The 13,145-nt window shown below is 27.8% G+C and overlaps 1 protein-coding gene across 1 annotated transcript in view; it reads right to left on the bottom strand.

Annotated features, from left to right (window-relative positions):
• Window positions 1-13,145, bottom strand: part of LOC111629036 (ensconsin-like) — an 18,248-nt gene extending 5,103 nt beyond the window's left edge. The window contains exons 1-3 of the mRNA XM_023372902.1: window positions 13,108-13,145; window positions 7,246-7,493; window positions 6,872-7,136 (exon numbers count right to left, since the gene is read on the bottom strand). Coding sequence (XP_023228670.1) covers window positions 6,872-7,136; window positions 7,246-7,493; window positions 13,108-13,111 — 517 coding nt within the window. The 5' untranslated portion in view covers window positions 13,112-13,145. The remainder of the gene's footprint in view (window positions 1-6,871; window positions 7,137-7,245; window positions 7,494-13,107) is intronic.

Here is a 13,145-nt window from a genome sequence, read left to right as displayed (position 1 = left end):
ACACAATAATGAAAAAAAAAAAAAAAAAGCAACCAAGAAAATTTATTTAACTTGGAGTTAAGTACCTAAAGACAAGTAAATATATTATAAACTAACAATAATATAGTTGTATGTAGCATAAAAATATTTATTTAAGCTATACTTAAATAAAAAAAAAGTCAGAAAGGAAAACAAGCAAAACATCTTACATAAATATAGTTAAAAAGTAAAATTAAAAAACAAAAGTTGTTTAAAAACAATAATAGTATATTTTATATAAATAATAAGTGACTGAAGAATAGCAAAAAACAAAAAGCCTGAAATGCATTTTGTTTACTTTTCAACCATTGAAAATTAAGAAAAACAAGAAAACATCACAAAACTGAACAAGCAGGAAAAAACAACAGTCAAGAAACTAGTGATCATTAATCTTTTTCTAATTAATTATATAATCAATTCGTTTTAATTGAAGAATATAACTGCAATGAATTCAACAAACACTATTATTATTCAAACAATATTAAAATTACTATTTGCTTTTAACTGTAAAATGTATTTTGCACCATGTAGGTACTGCACAATTTTTAATTAACAGCTTATTAAAAAATGAAGTATATATATTCTATAAAAAAAAAGGTTAAAAATAAACAAAAAATAATTATTGTAAATAATTACAAATTATGTATTTAAATCATTTTAAAATAAACATTAAAATCAATAAAATATTTTTTAGTTAGGAATAGAAAAGAAATTGTNTTCTCCAAGTAATATTAAATAAATTCTTACGTCTAGGGTCAATATGGACTAAGACTTACCTGAAAAATCTTGAATCTTCTCTGCAAAAGTCCTCAAACCGCAAAAAACAGCACGCAATCGAAGAGCACAAGAAAAGCACGTCCGACCACAAACACAAACACAAACACAAACACAATCGAACTGCGATTCGTCATGTGTGACGTATTTCGAACAAACGTTTAAAAACGCGTCACAAATATGTTAAAAACATACTAATTAGAATTTAAAAAAAATTTTTTTGTTTAATCTTATAAATGAAAATGATGCTTGAATTCAACTAATGTATTTACTATTTTTTTGCAATTTATATAAATGTTACTATAGTTCTTTCATTTTTGTATTTTATATTTTTGTTTTTTCTATTCAGTGTTACTTCTGACTAGTTCAAATTTTTTATATTTGTATAACATAATAATACAGAAACTGTTTAAAAATGTAAGAATCAATTCTTACATCTGAAATGTATCATTCCATAAATTCTAAATTTTATTATATTTAAATTAGATTATATTTCATGTAAAATGAAAGTCAAATAAAAACTGAAATTGTTTCATGAAACAGTTCAGATAACTGAAGTAACATTTATTCTCGTTGTTGTCAAATTTGCCAACCACAATGAGAACTGATTGAAAAATTGGAAAATTTCAATAGATAAAAATTAAATTTCAAATACTTTGCATCATAAAAGAATGTGATAAAATTATTTGAATAATTTTCAACACTTCAAACAACCTTTCCAGCTCCAGTGATATTTGTTTACACCTCAGCAAACATTTTCAACCTCATCGAGATCTTCATCAGGCTACTTTACTTAGGAATTCGAACGCGTTTGGAGTGGAACGTATACGATTCAAGATTTATAAACTGATTAAGAATACTCATGGAACGTTACGCACGCGCTAAAACGACTGTAAATCACGTGTGATATCAAGTTTGCGTAACGGTAGAAGCAGACGAATTAGACGCATTCATTAATGGGGACGGGCTCCCTCATAACACGTTTGCTGAACAAGGTTGAAAACGTTTGCTGAGGTGTAAACAAATATCACTGGAGCTGGAAAGGTTGTTTGAAGTGTTGAAGTATAACTCCTCTAGTGTTGGAAGACGTTTGGTTCTTATTTGAATAATTTTAGCCTATTTATTATCCTTTGTTTTTATTGGTTTTATTAGAACTGATTATTTATGAAAATTTATATATTTATTAACATAATTTTATATCTATACTGTAAACATGTATCCACTTTTGTTGTATGTTTTTTTATAAATGTTCACTTTGTGTTTCAGCATCCAAACATCGTAAAGTAGTTAAAATTTCTGCATTCCAGACTTTTATTAATGTGAGGTCCTGTTGGCGTTTTTTTTTTCTGACATCAAGTAGATTATACCTATTACTCGTCCAGTTTTTGAGCATTTTTGTGGATGGCAAGAGCGCGTATGTGAGACTACTTGTAAGACGATGGAGTAGGAAATGACGGGATACAATTGGAAGAAGTCACTGAACACAATTAACTACAATTAAACATTTATTGAACGGAATGAAAGTTTGTACAGTACGTTACACAGTTAAGTAGGACATAATGTTCGCGTTTATGCGAGTTATCATCGCGGAGAGAGAGAGAGTTCACAAATTTCATTATCTTACGAATCTGAACTAGAAATCCCACGTGGAGGTGAACAAGAAATGAGTTCTTGACGTTAATTAACAGTTCTGGAGAGTAGCAGCGCACGAACAAAAGGAGGGCGAGTAATTCAAAGGCACAGAAATACAAAATAGGAACACTTACGAAACTGCAGATGATAATGGCAGACACAGATCTTGAAAGGACGAAGAACGGGGACGACTGACCAAAATCAGCCGTTCTTCGTCATATTTAAAGATGCAAACGCCCTAGAGGCGACCAAAATTACATTGTTCAGTTATATTAAATGAATATATTAATACCTAAGTTTAATTAATAAATGAAATAAAAGTTTTAACTTTGCTACAAAAGATATGCCTTTCATTTGTTTCGAAAAGCGATATAATTGTTTTTCTATTGTTGAAGACAATACTGCGGGCACTACAAGTCTGTAGAAATAAAGCTTGCAACCTAGTAGTCTGGCCTGCAATACAATAGTCTATTATACAGACTGTAAACATTATATAAACACAGTCTCATTAGAATGCTATCTGTTATAAAAGAAACAAACAATAACAAATAAAACAATTTAATAATGCAAATATGCAAATTGTACGATCAATTTGCATATNTATTCTGATCTTTTTAAACATTTAATTTAAATTATATAACAATTAAAACAATTACATGTATAATTATAATAAACCAAAAAATTATAAACTAACTCAAAATAGAATCTGGATTTTTCTTCTATGAATAATTATATGAAAACTTTGTAATTCCATTGTAAAAACCATTGTAATTCATATTTTAAAATAGGAGAAACTACTCTGCTTTATTGAATCATTCCTTATTTATAAATCAAACCTAATACTTCTGAACTTATTACAGTACATATAATGAAGGATAATGTAAATTCTCCAAATTACAATCTACTAACACTAAATTCCATAAACTCAAAGAACTTTTAAATCCTATTTTTATTCTACAATGGAAAGTAACTAGGCACTTAGAAATTTGTTATAATTATTTTAGTAATAATGCAATAATAATAAAATGCATGTGCTCATGTACAGTACATCAATCAATGGAATTTTATAATTCCACATTGGTGGTGTGGGCAGTGACAGAGAGATTGTACACACAGTGGAAAAAAATATTGTCAACGATTTGTCTGTTCATAAGTAAGTGCAGATTGCTGTAAGTTATAAGGTGTGGAAATCAGTAGTTGCTGTGCAGAAATGGTAATGTGCAATGAAAAGACATCATGCCACAATTTGTCTGGAAACAATCAAGAATTGTCATTCAAACCTAATGACCACAGGTTCAGATGCAGATACACAGAGAAGTGACCATCCATCCACATCACAATCTTAGGAAAATATGTTGTAGGTGTGGGGATTGTTTATCCACAGCCCATGTAAATCAACATATATTCTGAACCAGAAGAATTGGACATACAGTTTCATTAGGTTGTCACCAACATTGCACACAACTTCCTGCAGAAGGCTGTGAATTCTACCCAGCAGTTGTTTTGATAAAGTTGATGGATGGTGCTGGTGTCTACATTGAATTTTTTATACATTAAGTTATACATCTACAGTAGAGCGTCGATTATCCGAATCAATTGGGGACTGGGGTTGTTCGGAAAGTCAATATTTCGGATAACCGATTATGTACAAAAAAAATATATTAATTTATCCCATGTTGAAATTTTTCTCCATCGTGTGTCACTTTGTGTTGAATTTTTGTCAATGTTAAGCCTAACAAAGACTATTGTATCGTTAAAAATTATTTTTTTATTTTGTACAAACAAAATAAATATATTGAAAAATATAAAAACANATAATTTATTATAATTATTTTTCTACATAATTATAGGCTGATCAAATGATATTTGATCAACAACTTGATTCCAAGACACTGTTGTGAAAATACTTATCTTGTCTTTATTTTAACCCAACAAAAATGTTTATTTATGAACTAAATTACTTTCAACTGTTATCAAGAGTATTAATTTCACTCATTTGAAAATGGTTTTAAAAATTAAAACAATGCATTTAGTATTTAGTGTATATTCAAATGAGCAGTATATTCCTTAGTAAATTCAAGCAGTCTTTTTAAAATATTTTCTTTGAATATATGACTGATAATGACTTCACTATGGAAGTTAAAAGATAAAAATTTCAGCTAATCATAAAAAAACAGCAAGTATTATCTGCTTTTTGATTTTGAAAAACTATCAATACTTGAAAGCTACTAATATACTGTATGTATAGATAGTATGTATACATGTATTAGTAATGCATTTTTTCAAAATAAGCATGTAAAGTCTGTTCCAAAAGTTTAGGTAAAATGATTTTTTATGAAGAATTTTTAAAATACTGAACTTTTGATTGATTTAATAAGACAAATGACATCACAATGCATCATACTAAATGTCATTAAAATGATAAATTTAAAAATTTAATAGTTATGCTTAGAATAATAGAAATTTTGTTAGATATTGTTGTGCCAAAAGTTTAGGTAATAATAATATTTTATTTGTTCCTGAGCAATTTATTACACAAATTCATAATGAATAAAGTCAATTGTGACTGTTTAGGATAAAATCTTGTGAAATCTCATTATTATAATGGTTATTTTTAAAATAAACAAAGAAATAACGGAAAAATCAAGATACCAATTGAAAATCAATTTTCCTTAGAAGAAATGACAGCAATTTAGAGATTGAAAGCAAGTATACATTCAGTTACTAAAATTTCAAGCAAAATAGGTCATTCAGCTTCAGAAATATATAAAGTTTTGGCAAGAAAAGAAAATTTTAATCCAGCAACACGTTCAGATCGACCAAAAATGACATCACCTACAGTCTAATTATGGATACCAGTCTAATTATACACCTATGGATACCTATGGATACCAGTCTAATTATACACCTTTCATGGTGTATAATTAGACTGGTATCCATACAAAATTAATCAGTAGACAAGTTTTAAAAACATCTAACTTGAATATTTCTAAAAATACTGTGCACAGAATAATAAGTAAAAATTCCTAATATTAAATAAGGATGTGAAAAAAAACCACCTCTCAAATCTGAACATCTTAAAGCAAGATTGGAATGGACCAAAAACTACATACAATGGAAAGATGGGTAGTTAAGTATATGCTTCAGTGATAAAAAAAAGTGGAACTTAGATGGTCCTGATGGCTGGAATTACTACTGACATGGTCTGCAAAAATAAGACAGTGTTTTACAGCAGACAAGGTGATGGCTCTCTAAAAGTGTGGGGATTTGGATTTAATGGAATTTCCACTCTAACATTTATTTCTGGACGACAGACTTCATAACATTATCAAGACACCTTAGACCATCTACTTCCTATAGCAGAAATGATAGGTGATCCTAATTGGATATTTTAACAAAACAATGCTCCCATTCATTATTCAAATTTGACTAAAAACTTGCTTCAGAATGAAAATGTGAATGTTATGAAATGGCCTGCAAAAAATCCAGACCTTAACACAATAGAAATCTTCTGGGGGATCATGGAAAACAAGTCTATGTAAGTGGTCATTAGTTTTCTAATTGTCACAGTTCATTCTGGACAATGCTGAATCATGTGTTTGATGTTATTAAAAATAATGAAAGCACAATTAGCCATTAAGTAATTCTTTTCAATGTAATTTTTGAAATTTACCTAAACTTTTGGAACAATAATGTTTAGCAAAATTTCTATTATTGTAAAAATCTTAACTATTAAATTGATAAATTTATTTTTTTTAATGACATTTAATTAATATGATGTATATTGTGATCTCATTTCACTTATTAAACCAATCAAATATTCAGTATTTTAAAAGTTCTTCATTAAAAATCATTTTACCTAAACTTTTGGAACAGACCTTAAATATATTCCCTACTTTTTCTTTGAAAAGATGCTATTGAAGATTAATATTAAATATGTTTGTGCATTCCAAAATTAAAATGAGATGTAACTTTAAAAATGTTTGAACCAACGTTAAAAAATCATAAAATCATCTTCAACCATTAATACTAGTTTTTAAAATAAGAAGCAGAACACTTACTGATAACTTTTCTATAATTAGATGAAATTACATATATAATTTTTTTTCACACTCCATTTAGAATATTTTTCCATATTAATTAATGGTGTGTGTTTGATTAGTACAAAATTAAATGTAAATTATAATACTCAATTTTCCAAAGCTGTGTTTTATAATTTTCTATGAACTGAATAAAGATGAAAAAACGCCAAGTGTTTAAATAGTAGCACAGTCTTGTGTTTGAGAATCATAGTAAATAATATATCAAATTATTTATCTTATCTTTAAAATAGTTTTTATATAATTAAAGCAACAGTTTATGTATTTATCATCATTACTTTTTGAATTTCTTAAGATATTTTAATTTCATTCATAAAACAGTATACTTAAAAATAATATAAACATACCTGGTTTTCTATCTAAACAATTTGATTTTAGGAACTTTTTAGAATCATGTTCTTTTTCATCTATTTGATGACTGCTTGAAGCAGATAAGACAATTGAACCTTGAGAAGCAAGACGACTAGAACCTAAAGCTACTAAATCTAGATCAAATGATCGAGGAGTAGAACTGCCAAATGCATATGACATGGCATTTCTTTGAGCATTCCGTCTTGCTTCTATCCTTGCTTCACGTTCTAAGTTTCTTTTTAAAATTGCTTCTTTTCTCTCCTAATAAAATTAATTTTCATGTATTTTATTTTATGTAAAAAATGAAATTGAATTTTGACACATTACAAAATAAATTTTCTAATATAAAATATTAAAAACTATTTTTAACCTGCTCAGCTTCCCAAATCATTCTTTTTCTTTCTTCAACAGCTTGCCTTCTTTCTATCTCTTTTATTCGTAATTCTTTTATCTTTTTGCGACGTTCATCTTCCAGTTGTTCTCTATGTTTCTGTGCTTGAATTGTTGCATGCTGTAGTTCGTATAGTCGGCGCTGTCGTTCTTCTTCCTGTTGTTCTCTGAATTGTCGAATTCTATCTTCTTTTTCTTTCTGAGAAAGTGTAATACTTTCTTTTCCATCTACAAACAAGAAGTTCTCATATTTATGACATATGTCTAAAAATACAAACTTAAAGATTAATTTATCAATTAATTAATGTTTTTTAAATTTAATGTTACAGTAAAATCAATCATATGAGGCATGTTTAGAAAGTAAAGATACAAAGTAAGTAGAAATCCAAGGAAAATTATTTTTTCATAATTTTCTGCAGTGCTGTATCTGCTAGGGTCTGAGTCACACAACAAAAGTCACTTAACTTTAATTAATTGTATCATTGTTATGCTTGCAGCATGTGGTTAAATTGGCCATGTCAATTTGTAATCCCACCAAGTGTTAGGTTCATTCAGTGATTCAATTCCTTTGCACAAAAGAAGAAATTGCCATTGAAATTCATTAGCAACTTGTTTTCATTTATGCTGAAGACATTATGAACATGCAAAACATGACAAAATGGTGTCCTACTGTAATGTCTATCCACACACTGCTCACATCACACAAGAGTTGTTGCATACATTCAAGTGGGAAGCTTTGGAACATCCATTGTACAGTACAGTCCAGATCTTGCAAAAAGCAAATTATCACTTGTTTCTGAAGTTAAAGAAACATCTCAGCTTTATGAGGACAATGATGTTCAAGATACAGTGATGACATGGTTATGAGAACAGGAAGATTTATATAATGATGGCATTAAGAAACTTATTTTCAGGCTCATCAAATGCATTGAGGTCCATGGTGACTATATTGAAAATAAACAAACACATGTTCTAAAGATATTATAAGTAAATATAAACATAAAATGCTTTAGAAATATTTTCTGTACTTTATATCTTTACTTTATGAATGCTTCATATTACTAATTTTTATCTCATATGAAATAAAATTAGTTTCAGTATTTTTAAAAATTTTCTTATAACAACTCTAAGAATGAAATTTAGAGATTAATAATTGATAGAAATTTCTAGAACTTAATGGATTTTTGTATTATATATCAGGAGTGGCCAATTAGACATGGTTTGAGAACTTCATTTAAGGCGTCAACATAAGTAAGAATCAGAGACATCATCATCATTAAAAATATATATTAGACTAATTTATTGCATGAACAAACCAGATTAACTATCAGGCTAGAGCAGTGATTTCCAAAGTGGGCACTATTGCCTCCTTAAGTGGTGAGTAAACTTAGGGGAGCAAAAAAAGCAAGGTGCACTGGAGTCAGTGTCCTGACCAAACAGTGACCATAGGCAAGGTTAAAGGTCATTGACAATCTTTCCCTTTCCTCCATTAAAATGAGTGGAAGGAGTTGATTCCAAGCTATTTTATTTTGTTTGAGGATTATTTTTAGTTTGTTATTCTATTTATTTTGGGGCATTTTATTTTGTTAAGGATAGACTACTGCACCTCACCCAAGCAAAATTCTAAAACTAAAACTCATCTTACTACAATGACTGCAGGCTGCAACCAATTACGTCATCAAACCCAGAAACGACATCTCGGGAAGACTTCCACAGGAAGTTAGAAGAACAACCTCCCACCCCAAATTGTCACAAAAAGGCACAACAAAAAATTATAAAAGATTAAATGTAAGGTCAATGACACAACTTAAAGAAAGATTACTAGAATTAAATGAATGTTAGCAACTTCAGTTTGTAAATATGGTCAAGTGGACATAATCATGTTAACGTCACCACAACCACACTACAAGGAGGAAGTGAAGCTCAAGATCAAATGAGGTACTGCTAAAGATCGAGTGAAGTTAAAGTAAGGTTTTCAAGTTTCATTAAAAACGTAGAAGTTTCTTGGTGACTGTTAGGCAAATTTAACCTGTAAGATTTCTTTGTGAATTTTTGACAACTTTCAATTCAATGGTTTTGTAAAGATAAAAATTAAATTATAACTATCTTAAAATTAAGTTCCCCAAACATTGGGAAAGTTCTTGTATACATTTGTTTTTTTGATCTGTTAAAATATCTTTTTATTATATTTCAAATTTTTGCTAACTTTATTTCCTTCTTGTACACATTCAGGTCTACAATAATAAACATATTTTTTCATTATCACATATAGTAATTATTTCAGGTTCTTTTTGACTTTTTAAGAATTTTGTTCTTATTTATTATTCATGTAAATTCCAAACCTGGTAATCTCAAACCCTCATTTATGTAATGCACTATTAGGAAAATATCTGGGCTCTTGATAAAAATTTATGAGGTGTTACATAAATAAGAAGAAATATTGTGTTTAATGGTTTCCAGACATGGAGAACAATATATGGTACGGACACAAAGTAGCCTGTAAGGTTCATAGAGAAGTTTATGTAAGAATATTTCCAAGCCTTTCTCATAAGGGAAAATAGGTTAAGGGGCATTGGGGTTCTTGTTGGAGGCACTAGATTTATGGAATCAAGGGAGAAAGGGCTCAAAAAAGTTTGGGAGTCACTGGGCTAGAGCTATCTAATTAATTAGACAGATATTAGTCAAGTTCTATCCCAATAGTTAATCTGGTTCTATACATATTTGTTGTATGAAAATATTGTTGTATTTTGATCTAGAAATTTTAATATTCTTACAATTTTTTGTAAGGATGTAGCAATATTAGCTAATCTTTGTATTTAAAATCATTGAAAAATCAGGTATCTTATATAAGCTGCTCAACTAGCATACAAGACTTGCAAGAAACTCATGAGCTACACTGTAGTTACCATTATATATATATTATTTTATATGTAAATACATTATTCGTGTAGTTGTCAGTAAAATCAATTTTTATAATTATAAGAGAAAGTATCAGTTATCCTTAACAGTGTAAAGACGGTAGCTTGTATAGAATGTCATCTTAGTTGTAGTGTGTCATCTTAGACAAGTACGTTGAAAATATTAATTTGCTTAAGATAAATATTAATTTTTAGCAGATTTCTTACTATTACGACATTATTTTTATATTAATTTAGGTAATTTGTTGCGATTAAACCGCTTAAGATGATTCAGAATTGCTGTCTTCATCTATTTCAATAGCACAAAAATCCAGCAATATATAAGGAACTTTTGATTTGCTAAAATAGCCATTTAGTATTATAAATTTTTCTACAAAATAAGGTTTTTACTGTTTTGTAAAGTATAAAATGTTTTTTTATTATTATTTTGAACTTCATAAATTTTATGATTTTAATAGGAGCTGGTATAAAATTCTTTATGATTGCGGCTATAGAAAACTTCTTACTTTGATATTTTCATAATTATCAAAATTTAAGCGATTCGTATTGTAATCACCTGTATGTATGCTGTGTATTGATACATAAAGAGGCTGATATATGGCATATAAGACTATATATGAGTCTCTTTGTAAAGTTATGTGCGTAAGTCTGTGCATCTCACCTTTTTATCTCCAAAAAAATGCATTTATACCGTTTTGAATATAAAATATTCGTATAAAATTAAAAAGAATTGCTAAAAATTTCAACTATATAAAATTCTTGAAAGAATATAAAAATAATTTTGCAGAATCCTAGTTTTATATAGCCTAATATACTATAGGTCTATTTTTAACAACTGTATAAAATTAAGCAATAATTTTTACTACCACTACATAAAATAATTTAAAATTGCAATTATTTTAAAATATTTTACAGAGAGAAATTTCATGTAACGCTTTTATTATTACAGTCTTTTATCTTCTAGTGACACTGATGAATGCTTAGTTAATTAGTAAGTGATATTTAAGACGAATGGAAAGTATTTTTAAAATACAGTATCCCAGTTTATAGTTTACTGTAAGTGTTCGTTAAACGTAACCATAATTATATACACGTGTGTAGTTTCATTTTGTAAGTATTTAAGTTAGGTGTAAAATATAGCCATTTACAAAATGACGTATAATATTTCATCTCATTCAACTGGCAGCTTTTACAACCATAATAATTACGAAATGGAGTAATACTATTAAAAAAAATCCACTTAAATCTAATAAAATTTTATTGTCACCAGGATAATTCTTTTCGAAAGGAATCGTAATGAACATTTAGAAAATAGGTTAAATACATAACATTGAGTTAGATTATTTTACATATTTAGCTATTCATTTTCGTAATATTTGTTAGAATGATATTTAAAAGACTTGAATTCTAGACAAGATGAATATCTTCACTATACATTCAAATCTATATAAATTTAAATAACTAAAAAAAGCGATATTATAATGAGGTTTTAGTTATTATTTCTCGTTTCTTANTAATTGTGTAGAGAGAGAGAGAGAGAGAGAGAGAGAGAAGGAGGAGAGGAGAGATTAGTGTTAAATTGCACAGAATGTCATAGTGTTAGAATGGAGGTTAATATAGAACAATGAGTTAAGCTGAGCGGATGAAATGTTGGCGATTGCGTTTTATACATAATGCTGACAAGTCCAATTTCAGAAAATTGCACTACATTATTCTCTTAATTCTTTTCGCACAAATGCGACTGTTGTGATTAGTTTAGCTTAAATGTTAATCTTGACGTTGAAGAGTTCTGATTATACAATCCGGAAAAACAAATCTTCGTACGAAACAAATCCACAAATTGTTATTGTGGCGTGAAAGACATGTAATTGCTATAGTTTAAAGCGATTTCAATTACTTGGACGAACGTTTGCTTCATTTGTTTAAGTATAGGGAACTGTAATTACTACTCGTCCTATGATTGAAATGTTTAAATTTTGATTTTCTCTAAATCTAATTGTGAAAAATTCCTATAAATCTATGTAGAAGCGGTAACCATACCAGAGAAATGATGTCTCTCGTCTTTATGAGATCTTAGATTGCGATTTTCTCTCAACTCCTATATTTTTCAGAAATGTCAAGTCATGCCTGAGTGAAATAAATCGGAAATTATTACGAAAATGCAAATTTTGTATTAAATCATATTTAACTAATTTATTAATATNCTGTAGTTACCATTATATATATATTATTTTATACACTGTAATAAAAATTATTATTAAAAATTTTTATGTTCAAAAAACTTAATTATTTAAATTCTAAGCAACAAAAATCTCTTACAATTTGATAAACATAGAATATATTCTTTGTTAAAACTTATGTTTGTATATAGATCAAATTTTTGTCAAATTTCATATTTTTAATAAGTTGATTAATATTGTTATCAATAAATTCAGAAATCATTTTTGAACTTAATACCACTATTGCAGCATTTAATAATTGCTTAATTACCTAACAGGTTATTGCCTTTTAGATTATATTTAACTTTAAAAGTAGGTCAAGCTACATTTAAGGTTAAATATAATCAAAAGTGTTAATATGTAGTTAACTACAAGTGAATCTATACCAAATAATATAAACTTTTTTCTTTCTGCCTGAATGTTATCATTTTTTAATTACTTTTTAAACTTGTAAATATTTCAATTTATATGATGACCAATGCATATTAATTTGAAATTAATAATTAGAATAATGCATTAATTAATATGTTATATGATATTTTTGGTGTTACTTAATATAACATCCATTTAAATTTATTCAATGTGTTTTAAAATTTGTTCCTCTCTTCATTATAAAATCAATTCTAAAAATCACAAAAGATTTAATGAATTTTTTTTAATCAAAATGAATTTTAATTTCACAGTATTTGTAATTTAATTACTTACTCATAACAATATTAAATTAAAATGTCAAAATTCTTTTT

The sequence above is a fragment of the Centruroides sculpturatus genome, unplaced genomic scaffold, assembly GCF_000671375.1.
Source record: "Centruroides sculpturatus isolate CEXI.00-Female unplaced genomic scaffold, Cexi_2.0 scaffold524, whole genome shotgun sequence".
NCBI lineage: Eukaryota > Metazoa > Arthropoda > Arachnida > Scorpiones > Buthidae > Centruroides > Centruroides sculpturatus.
Note: the sequence above shows the minus strand (reverse complement) of the source record. Positions and strands in the feature narration are given on the sequence as shown.